The sequence below is a fragment of the Oncorhynchus gorbuscha genome, linkage group LG21 (assembly GCF_021184085.1).
Source record: "Oncorhynchus gorbuscha isolate QuinsamMale2020 ecotype Even-year linkage group LG21, OgorEven_v1.0, whole genome shotgun sequence".
Classification (NCBI taxonomy): Eukaryota; Metazoa; Chordata; class Actinopteri; order Salmoniformes; family Salmonidae; genus Oncorhynchus; species Oncorhynchus gorbuscha.
The window spans coordinates 16049071-16061306 of NC_060193.1; the positions used below are offsets into that span (position 1 = coordinate 16049071).

At 42.7% G+C, this 12236-nt stretch overlaps 1 protein-coding gene and 1 pseudogene across 1 annotated transcript; both read left to right on the forward strand.

Moving 5' to 3' along the window:
* The first annotated feature begins 5302 nt into the window (after window positions 1–5302).
* Window positions 5303–6218, forward strand: LOC124007837 (annotated as a pseudogene).
* Window positions 6219–8835: 2617 nt separating this feature from the next.
* On the forward strand, window positions 8836–10504 carry LOC124008896 (GTPase IMAP family member 9-like). Its single transcript, XM_046320492.1, has 2 exons — window positions 8836–8842; window positions 9396–10504. Exons 1-2 carry the CDS (start codon window positions 8836–8838, stop codon window positions 10502–10504), a joined length of 1116 nt encoding a protein of 371 aa, XP_046176448.1.
* The last annotated feature ends 1732 nt before the right edge of the window (window positions 10505–12236 follow it).

Consider the following 12236-nt stretch of genomic DNA (forward strand, 5'->3'; position numbering starts at 1 on the left):
TATTTGGAAAACCCATTTGCGACCAAGCTTTAACTTCCTGACTGATGTCTTGAGATGTTGCTTCAATATATCCACATCATTTCCCCCCCTCATGATGCCATCTATTTTGTGAAGTGCACCAGTCCCTCCTGCAGCAAATAACCCCCATAACATGATGCTGCCTCCACCCCCGTGCTTCACGGTTGGGATTGTGTTCTTCGGCTTGCAAGCTTATGTCGATATTTGACTCATTTTACTGTGGATATAGATAGTGTTCTACCTGTTTCCTCTAGCATCTTCACAAGGTGATTTTCCCATGATGCCAAGCAAAGAGGCACTGAGTTTGAAGATAGGCCTTGAAATACATCCACAGGTACACCTGCATTTGACTCAAATGATGTCAATTAGCCTATCAGAAGCTTCTAAAGCCATGACATCATTTTCTGTGATTTTCGAGGCTGTTTAAAGGCACAGTCAACTTAGTGTATGTACATTTCTGACCCACTGGAATTGTGATACAGTGAATTATAAGTGAAATAATCTGTCTGTAAACAATTGTTGGAAAAATTTGCAGCAAATACAGTAAAGGAGGCAGCAGTGAACACCCCTAAAGCAGTACTCTTGAATCCAGGTGTACTGGTTATGGTGGAATATGTAGTGGAGTGATATCTAAACGTGCAGCAAGTTACAGCAGTCTACTATCTGTTAGAGGAAAAATCCACCCTAAACCCTAATCCAAAATCTTCCCTAATAAACCCCTAAATCTAATAATTTGTGAGAACAAATGTTTATTTTTTTCATTATAATAAGGTTGGTAGCAATACAAGACAATGGTTGTGGAAATCTGTTGCAGCTCAAGTCAACATCTAATTTTATTTGTCACATACACATGGTTAGCAGATGTTAAGTCGACTATACAACCCACAATGCAATGCTCTCTCTATGGGCTGGGTGGCAAGCTAGTAAACGTAGCTACACACAATAATGCAAAAGTCAATATCAGCATGTGAAGTAGCTAGTTAGCTGTAAAATAACCTAAACAAAGTGCACTATCAATTTAGCAGTCTACAAACTCACCATGTTCAACCTGCAGATCGATGTTGGGGCGGCAGGGTAGCCTAGTGGTTAGAGCGTTGGACTAGTAACCGAAAGGTTGCAAGTTCGAATCCCTGAGCTAACAAGGTACAAATCTGTCGTTCTGCCCCTGAACAGGCAGTTAACCCACTGAAAATAAGAATTTGTTCTTAACTGACTTGCCTAGTAAAATAAAGGTAATAAATACAAATGTTCCTTGCAGAGTGTTCCTTTGCAACAGCACCATGCAATGCTCTCTGGACTGAGGAGGCAGACAAAAAAAGAGAAACGGGTCTGTCATTGGCCTCATCAATAAGTGCATCGATGATGTCGTCCCCACAGTGACCATACCCCAACCAGAAGTCATGATTTATATGCAGCATCAGCACTGAGCTAAAGGCTAGAGCTGCCTCTTTCAAGGAGCGGGACTCTAACCCGGAAGCTAATAAAAAATCTCGCTATGCCCTCCGACGAACCATCAAACAGGCAAGCGTCAATACAGGACTAAGATTGAGTCGTACTATACTAGCTCTGATGCTCGTCGGCGGTGGCAGGGCCTGCAAACCATTACAGACTACAAAGGGATGCATAGCCGAGAGCTGCTCAGTGACATGAGCCTACCGGATGAGCTAAACTACTTCTATGCTCGCTTCGAGGCAAATAACACTGAGACATGCATGAGAGCACCAGCTGTCAACATTCACAAGGCCGCAGGGCCAGACGGATTACCAGGATGTGTACCGCGAGCATGCGCTGACCAACTAGCAAGTGTCTTCACTGACATGTTCAACCTCTCCCTGTCCGAGACTGTAATACCAACATGTTTTAAGCAGACCACCATAGTGCCTGTGCCCAAGAACACTAAGGTAACCTTGCTAAATGACTACCGACCTGCAGCACTCACATCTGTAGCCATGAAGTGCTTTGAAAGGCTGGTCATGGCTCACATCAACACTGTCATCCCAGAAACCTTAGACCCACTCCAATTTGCATACCGCCCCAACAGATCCACAGATGATACAGTCTCTATTGCACTCCACACTGCCCTTTCCCACCTGGACAAAAGGAACACCTATGTGAGAATGCTATTCATTGACTAGAGCGTAGTGTTCAACACCATAGTGCCCTCAAAGCTCATCAATAAGCTAAGGACCCTGGAACTAAACACCTTCCTCTCCAACTGGATCCTGGACTTCCTGACGGGCCGCCCCCAGGTGGTGAGGGTAGGTAACAACACATCCGCCACGCTGATCCTCAACACGGGGGGCCCCTCAGGGGTACGTGCTCAACCCCCTCCTGTTCTCCCTGTTCACTCATGACTGCATGGCCAGGCATGACTCCAACACCACCATTACATTTGGTGATGACACAGCAGTGGTAGACCTGATCACCAACAACAACAAAATAGCCTGTAGGGAGGAGGTCAGAGACCTGGCTGTTTGGTGCAAGACAAAGGAGATGATTGTGGACTACAGGAAAAAGAGGACCGAGCATGCCCCCATTCTCATCGACAGGGCTGCAGGGGAGCAGGTTGAGAGCTTCAAGTACCTTGGTGTCCACATCACCAACAAACTAACATGGTCCAAGCACACCATGACAGTCATGAAGCTGGCACGACAAAACCTATTCCCCCTCAGGAGACTGAAAAGATTTGGCATGAGTCCTCAGATCCTCAAAAGGTTCTACAGCTGCACCATCGACAGCATCCTGACTGGTTGCATCACTGCCTGGTACGGCAACTGCTCGGCCTCCGACCGTGAGACACTATAGAGGGTAGTGCAAATGGCCCAGTACATCACTGGGGCCAAGCTTCCTGCCATCCAGGACCTCTATACCAGGCGATGTCAGAGGAAGGCCCTAAGAATAGTCAAAGGCTCCAGCCAACCTAGTCATAGACTGTTCTCTCTGCTACCACACAGCAAGCGGTACCGGAGCATCAAGTCAAGGTCCAAGAGGCTTCTAAACAGCTTCTACCCCCAAGCCATAAGACTCCTGAACATCCAGTCAAATGGCTACCCAGACTATTTGCGTTGCCCCCCCTCCCCTCTCCACACCACTGCCACTCTCTGTTGTCATCTATGCATAGTCACTTTAATTAACTCTACCTACATGTACATTCTACCTCAACGAACCAGTGCCCCTGCACATTGACTCTGTATCGGCAACCCCCTGTATATATTGTCGTTTTTTACTTCTGCTCTTTAATTACTTGTTTCTTTTCTCTTGTTCTTATCTGTATTTTTTTAAACTGTTGGTTAGGGGTTCATCAGGAAGTATTTCACTGTAAGGTCTACACCTGTTGTATTCGGCGCATGCAACTAATAAAATGTGATTTGATGCACACACACACACACATGATAACATACTCACTATATACACACATACACATTTATTTAGTGCTGTAGATGTGTAGTAGTGGTGGAGTAGGGGCCTGAGGGCACACAATGTTTTAATTGTATATACTGCCTTAATTTTGCTGGATCCCCTTAATGGGGAACCATAATAAATACAAACTCAGTAACTCAGCTTTTTTTCAATGAAATCTTTGGAAATCTGCGGTGTTTCAAATCCACTATCAGAGGAAACAAATCTGATCTTAGTCTCTGTGTCATCTGTCTGGTGTAATTTCAGAAGAAGCCAGCTACTCAAAGTCCTAGGAGGATCTTAGTTTTGGCCCAATGAAAAGGGATGAAGCTGAGACAAACGAGTGGTGAGTTGTGAGACTGACAGCAAACACCAATGCCAATAGAGGGAGTTGGCATCAAGGAGGACATGGCTTATCCTTTCAGCCTGACTTCAAGGAGTGCATCTGAATAAATTTTATTTCCTTGATTCCTCTCGTCCTTTCTCCTTGCCTCCTTCTCAAAGCGCAATGGAGAAGAAGAGATAGGGGAGGAACCTCCAATCTTCTGCACCAGTGTGCTTTAAGGAGGAGACTAGGAGGGAGGATGGGAGGAATCTAGGAACTAAAATTGACATTCACCCCAGGGCTTTCTATCTCTGTGTATACTGACTAGCCTAGTACAAGTCACAGCTAGAAGAGTTTTCTCTCTCTGACTGTCATATCATCATTAGTGTGAGAATAAATGTACTGGAGTAGAACATGTGACTAGGAGGGCGATGTGGTAATCAATTAACAGGCCTAACAACCAAAATAAGCCGGGTTGTATTTATTAGTGCTTAACGTAGCAAACATGTATTGCACCATAGCAAAAGGTTTTACACCGTAGCAAAAGGTTATACACCGTAGCAAAAGGTTATACACCGTAGCAAAAGGTTATACACCGTAGCAAAAGGTTTTACACCGTAGCAAAAGGTTTTACACCGTAGCAAAAGGTTATACACCGTAGCAAAAGGTTTTACACCGTAGCAAAAGGTTATACACCGTAGCAAAAGGTTATACACCGTAGCAAAAGGTTATACACCGTAGCAAAAGGTTTTACACCGTAGCAAAAGGTTATACACCGTAGCAAAAGGTTTTACACCATAGCAAAATGTTTTACACCATAGCAAAAGGTTATACACCATAGCAAAACGTTATACACCATAGCAACATGTTTTGCACCCTAGCAAAATGTTTTACACCATAGCAAAACGTTAGACACCGTAGCAAAATGTTTTACACCATAGCAAAATGTTTTACACCGTAGCAAAATGTTTTACACCGTAGCAAAACTTTAAACACTGTAGCAAAATGTTTTACACCATAGCAAAATGTTTTACACCATAGCAAAAGGTTATACACCATAGCAAAATGTTTTACACCGTAGCAATGGAAAACAAGTTTCTGTTTGGACCAATTGAGGTAGACCCTCTCAGTTTCAACCCTTTTGCTTTAGTGTCGTCCTAGTGAATATGACAACCCTGCTCTCAGGCTTATAAAAATTTACAGAGAGTCATGTTGATGGAATGTGTGTACCAAACTAGGAGTGTATGTCCTCAGGTACAGACAGAAAATAACTGGCTGGGAACCATTTCCAAGAACTGCTCTCATGTATAGAAACGTAAAACCGAAAGTCATGCTAATAGTTTCTGTTTCACAGTTCTGGATGCTCTGTGAATCACCTGGCCCTAAATCTCTCTTTGTTTCTTATGTTCTTGCAGAACACTGGATAAGGACAGGATAACACTGATCCCCTCCTCAGACACAACTAAAGATTCTGAGCAAGTGAACTTCTACTGTATTCCTACTGTATTAATATTGTATTACAGTACATGTTCCCCACTCCCCTGTATAACACCTCCCACCATGCCGTTGATAGTGTTGCTCATCTCCCAGCTGCTGTGGGTGCGTGTGGCTGCCCTGTTGATCTCCTGCATCATCTTCAGTGTGTCGGTCCACGGGGCCTCCCTCGCCGGGGTGGGAGACTGGTGTGTGTTCTGCTGGGCTTTCAGCTTCACTAGAACCCTGCTGGTGCTGCTGATGGAGCACTTTGGCTTCCAGGCCCGAGGCCCCGTCTCCTGGAATAACTTCCCTATCACCATGGCCTGCTACGCCACCCTGCTCTGGACTCTCTGCCTCCATCATCTTCCCCGTCTACTTCCTCAAGGGCCAGCAGAACCACAGGGAGGCCTGAACAAACGCATCTTCTCCAAAGTCTTCTCCTGCCTGGTCACGTGGCCTACCTGTGGGAGGTGACCCTGACACGGGCGCTGCAGGGTGAGGTGGCGGGCTGCATGGCCACGGCTCCAAGCCTGCTCAAGATGTGAAAGACCTTCATGGCCTGCATCATACTCATGCTGGTCAGCGACCTGGTGTCGTACGATCAACACGCAGCTCTCCAGTGGTGCATGGCAGTCTACTGTATCTGTCTGTGGGTGTGGGTGTGGTGGTGCTGTGTGTTGGGAAGTGTATTGGCTGCCTCCCATTCCCCTTTACACGCTTCCTGTCAGCCTACGGTCTCCTGGCTGTTGTCATTTACCTGACCGCCACCATCATCTGTTCCGTGTTCCAGTTTGACAAGCGTTCCAACCGTCCCCAAACCTGGCAGCAGCCCACACTGGTGACGGTTGACGTGCTCACCGCTCTCAACTTCCTGCTCTACCTGGCTGACCTGGCCTACTCCGCACACTTGGTGTTTGTCAGTGTGTGAGAGAGGAGGGAGAGAAACTACTATGTAAAATGTATTCAGTTGCTCTTTGAAAATGTGAATTTTTCTCTTTATCTTCACCATGCAAATGAAAAGACAGCTCAATAATATCTGACTGTAGATAATGTAATATGTGGGCTTCAGTTAGGATAATATATATATTTTTTTTAACAACAATGCTGGAATGTGAATATACCTGCACCATCAGAGGCATATTTCAGAAATTTCACCTATGTATTTCATTACATGAGTTATTGTTAGATGATTGTCACTTTAACGATGTAACGTTGCAACAGCACAGGCATTTTGAAAAGTTATTTTCCACCAAGGTATCTATATGATGTGATCATCCTGTCAGAGTCTCTGAGTGTCTGTTTGAGCTGCTCTGCTAGTGTTTTGAAGCTAAAATAAATGTGTCTGCCTTGTTTGATGCTCTTTAATGCAGTCTAATCTTAAGCCATTTTGGAACAACTTTGGAAGTAAGCTTGGGATCATTGTCCATTTGGAAGACCCGTTTGCGACCAAGTTTTAACTGATGTCTTGAGATGTTCCTTCAATATATCCACATAATTTTCCTCTCTCATGATGCCATCTATTTTGTGAAGTGCACCGGTCCTTCCTACAGCAAAGCACCCCCACAACATGATGCTACCACCCACCTTGCTTCATGTTTGGGATGGTGTTCTTCGGGTTGCAAGCCTCCCCCTTTTTCCTCCAAACATAACGATGGTCATTATGGCCAAACAGCTCTACTTTTGCTTCATCAGACCAGAGGATATTTCTCCAAAAACATACAATCTTTGTCCCCATGTGCAGTTGCAAACCGTGTCTGGCTTTTTTATGGCGGTTTTGGAGCAGTGGCTTCTTCCTTGCTGAGCGGCCTATCAGGTTATGTCAATATAGGACTGTTATAGATACTATAGATACAATATAGGATTGGTATAGATACTTTTGTACCTGTTTCCTCCAGCATCTTCACAAGGTCCTTTGATGTTGTTCTGGGATTGTTCTGGGATTGATTTGCACTTTTCGCACCAAACTACATTAATCCCTAGGAGACAGAAGTGTCTCCTTTCTGTGCGGTATGATGGCTGCGTGGTCCCATGGTGTTTATACTTGCGTACTATTGATTGTACAGATCACCATGGTACCTTCAGCCATTTGGAAATTGTTCCCAAGGATGAACCAGACTTGTGAAGGTCTACAATTTATTTTCTGAGGTCTTGGCTGATATCTTTTTATTTTCCCATGATGTCAAGCAAAGAGGCACTGAGTTTGAAGGTAGGTCTTGAAATACATCCACAGGTACACCTTCAATTGACTCAAATTATGTCAATTAGCTTTAAAAGCCATCATTTTCTGGATTTTCCAAGCTGTTTAACGGCACAGTCAATTTAGTGTATGTAAACGTCTGACCCACTGGAATTGTGATACATTGAGTTATAAGTGAAATAATCTGTCTGTAAACAATTGTTGGAAAAATTACTTAAGTAGATGTCCTAACCGACTTTCCAAAACTATAGTTTGTTAACAAGAAGTTTGTGGAGTGGTTGAAAAACTAGTTTTAATGACTCCAACCTAAGTGTATGTAAACTTCCGACTTCAACTGTAAGTATTCAGACCCTTTACTGAATACTTTGTTGAAGAACCTTTGGCAGTGATTACGACCTCGAGCTTCTTTGGTATGACGCTACAAGCTTGGCACACCTGTATTTGGGGAGTTTCTCCCATTCTTCTCTGCAGATCCTCTCAAGCTCTGTCAGGTTGGACGTGGAGCGTTGCTGCACGATGTGGATGTGATGATAGATTGTGAAACAGCCAGACATGGGCTGGGCAAGTATCTGACTCACCTGTGTGTGCATGGGTGGGTGTGTCAACCTTATCTTTATGACAAGGAGGGATCATTACACATGAACACTGCATTATACAAAGATGCATTATTTCAGGAATGCTGTGCTCCTACATTCAATATTGTTTATCTTCACATTACTGACTTCTAGACTATGGAGTCCTTGACTAGAGGAACTAGGTGCAGGTGGTTATGATGTGAGGTTGTTTCAGAAGCCTGGGACGGACTACAAATATTTAAGTGTCAAACGGCGGAAAAGTGGCACATTTATATGGTTTAGTGGATTATATGGGATAGTTCATGATTTTGGCAGTGAGGCCCTTTATCTACTTCCCCAGAGTCAGATGAACTTGTTTTGCTAAGGTGCGTTAGTGCAATGACAGGAATTGCTAGCATGCTAGCTGGTCCTGTAGACTTCCAGTCATAGCGTTAACACTAGTTAGTATTGGCATGTGAAACGACCTATTAACTTCCTTCATATTTGATGCAGACACATAAAAAAGGGATCCATGGGTTCATATGACTCTGGGGAAGGAGATCAAATAATTTGATGATGCCAGAAAGTCACCTTAAAGTTTGATCCTGAGATTAACACTTATATTTATTCTGCTACAAATGAGAAGTGTACAGGAGGAGTCTCACCATAGAGATACTCTATAGAGAATCTAGGAAGATCCATTTAGTTAACAAAGTGGGACATTTTCTCTTTACTTAAACTAGATACAATATAACAGAGAGAGAGAGAAGTTGCTCAGAAAGTTCCTATGTTCCTTTACTCTTTTGGATAAAAAAACAATAGTCAAGTTTGCTTATATGGAAAAATATTGCACTTATTCGACAAGGATGGACAGTGAGTATCTTCTTATTCATTGTTTATAGTTTATGGGGGAATTGTGACATGTAGTTTTGTTGATTCATGTAGTTATTGTTCATGAACTCATTTTCATTAAAAGGGCAACCAGCAGTTACTTTTGGAGATTTAATTAAATTAATGATATTTATCCATTGATTATTGACGAATATAACATATATATGCCTCATGAGCTTAGTTCAACTGTCGCACCCCATCAAAACCCCAAATGCACAGCTTGTTTCACTCCAAAGTTTGTCAACAATGTAAATGTGATCAAATATTGTTTATCCTCAAAACATGGTTAAAACTATGGGCCCACCCCTCAGCTGTTTACCAACGCAGAGGTGTGGTGAGACTTTGTTATTTTTCAATTAAGGACTCTAGCTTTAAAGTATTATTTAAGGTACAATTCATTACGAGAAAGTAGTTAACAATTAATGGGATCCTTTAGAGATCTTTGTGATTATACATGTATATTACTATAAATAATATGTCCAGTGTGTTAATGAAAATACATTTAAGTCATAATGACAACCCCTCCTCCCTATAGAGTCAAACCAAAGGAGGATTGTGCTGCTGGGGAAAACAGGATGGGGAAAAAGCAGTGCAGGAAACACCATCTTTGGAGGAGATGAAGAGTTCAAGATAGACAGTTCAGCCAAGTCCAAAACACAAAAGTGTGAAACAAAGACCAAGATCATCAATGGAAGAAAGGTCACTGTAGTAGACACACCTGGACTCTATGACACAAACATCCCTGAAGAGGAGCTGAAACCTGAACTAGTGAGATGTATTGTAGAATGTTCTCCAGGGCCACATGCCTTTCTCATTGTGCTTAGAGTGGACAGGTACACAGTCCACAAGGAAAGAGTCATTGCAGAAATTGAGGAATGTTTTTCACCAGAGGCCTTCAAATATGCCACAGTTCTCTTCACTCATGGTTACCAGCTCAAAGGTAGAGCCATTGATGATTTTGTGAAAACTAATGAGAAATTGAGTGAGCTTGTGGAGAAATGTGGTGGCCGCAGTCATGTCATTGATAATGAATTCTGGAACAACAGTCAGCAGAGTCAGTACAGCAACCAGTACCATGTAGCAGAGTTACTCAACACCATAGAGAAGATGGTGAGAGAGAATGGAGGAGGATGTTACACCAACGAGTTGCTCAAAGCAGTGAAGCGGGAAATAAAAGTAGAGATAGAAAGTATTACAGAGGAGTCAAAAGGCCAGAAGTCACCGGAAGAGATCAAAGAACAGGCCACTGAAAATGTGTGGAAGAGACTCCTGATTAAATTGACAGGGATAGCAACAGGTACAATAGTGGCAGCTCTCCTTGGGGTTGAAGTGGCAGTAGCATTAGTTCGCTCAGTACTTGGTAAGATTCCCACGGTAACTGAACTTGAGGCAGGAGGACTAGGAGCAGCAATAACAGTAAGCATAGCTGGAGGACTTGTTGCTGGGGGAGCAATAGGAGGGGGGATGATAGGAGCTACTGCAGCAGAGGATGCAGAGACACCAGGAGAGGCAGCAAAGAAAGCAGCTGAGGCAGTCTGTGAGGTGGGTAAGTATATCCTGGAGGAGGGTAAAGGTATTTTGGACAGTGTAAGAAGTGTGTCAGAGGGGTACAGCAAACTGAGTTTGAGTGAAGAAAAGAAGTAGCAGGAGCACTCTAGGTATTCAGAAAACAGGTGAAATGAGTGAATGAGTGTTAACAACCTCTGTTTCAATAGTTTACTAAACACAACAGTCAGTACCATACCACAGAAGAAGAAAAACTGTTCAAACAAATCAAACCTTATAACATGTCATTGTTTTAACATAATTATAATAGCACATTTTTTATTTCAGTGTTTTAACAGAATTACAGTAGCAAATGTTTGATTGCTATTTTCAAATGATTAAATGAAAAATGAAAATTTCCTTTCAATGTAAATCATGTAATGAGTCAAGTAAAAAATACCACAAAAAAAACACATACTGTATATGTAACTGATGTGAAATGGCTAGCTAGTTAGTGGTGGTCCGCACTAATAGCGTTTCGATCGGTGACGTCACTCGCTCTGAGACCTTGAAGTAGTGGTTCCCCTTGCTCTGCAAGGGCCGTGGCTTTTGTGGAGCGATGGGTAACGATGCTTCGTGGGTGACTGTTGTTGATGTGTGCTGGTTCGAGCCCGGGTATGGGCGAGGGAACGGACTAAAATGATACTGTTCCATTTTTAACATGCATGACTACATCTCTGTTGTTATAATGTTGTATGAGTTGAATAAACTGGAGACAGAGAAGCTGCTCATAAAATCATATTTACCACAATGTTGATTTTATATCAGGGTTTCCCTTTTCACAGCTTGCGAGCTTTTAGTTTATGTAATGTAGTCAGTGACATCAGCTATTACCAGCATTGTGGAAATGTTAAGTTTCTTCACTCAAAAATCTTCCTATTTTATTATGATCACTATGGTATTGTCTGTATTTACTATTTTTAATGATTGCGACTTTAGGAATGTGGACTGGCATGTATTCTACACTGATTTAATTACTTGCGAAAACAAAATAGCGAATTGTTCACAATCTGTTGGATATTCATGTGTACATTAAAACAGTCATTTATTTTAAAGCATAAGAGGTATTTAGAGCATATTAGAGTTTTCCTTATTCAGTATCTTGTTCAGGGCAGCTCTATCTCAAAGGCAGAAAGTAATGTGAAAGTTTAAGTTTAGGCAAGAAATGTGATTGGTTGAGTTCAAGCAAGCAATTCCAATCATCCTGTTATAAGAGCAGATCTGCCTCAAGGGCAGAAAATGAATGTGATTGTTTAAGTTTAGGCACAAGGAACCCACGTGTTACCCCCACCACCACCCAACCCCATCACCCACCACCCACCCCCATCACCCACCACCACCCACCCCCATCACCCACCACCACCCACCCCCATCACCCACCACCAACCCATTTCCCACCACCAACCTTGCCTGGTGCAGTTGTGTAAAGTACGTACCCAAGTAAAACATACTCTAAAGTACTACTCTGATGGAAATGATAATGTTTGTGATTTTCTAATAACCAATTTCTGTGTTATATTTGTGCTTTTCTATAAACCCATTTCTGTGTTATATTTGTGCTTTTCTATAAACCCATTTCTGTGTTATATTTGTGCTTTTCTATAAACCCATTTCTGTGTTATATTTGTGCTTTTCTATAAACCCATTTCTGTGTTATATTTGTGCTTTTCTATAAACCCATTTCTGTGTTCATGCAAGTGACTGATTGAATGAATCCTCACTATCAGTATCTGCAATTTGGCAGTACGCCCAGAACCTTGTTTAGAGAAATGGATGTATCTGTTTCAAGGTCTCAGCTTAGAGAGAAGAAGCCTCGTGAGGTATTGGTCTG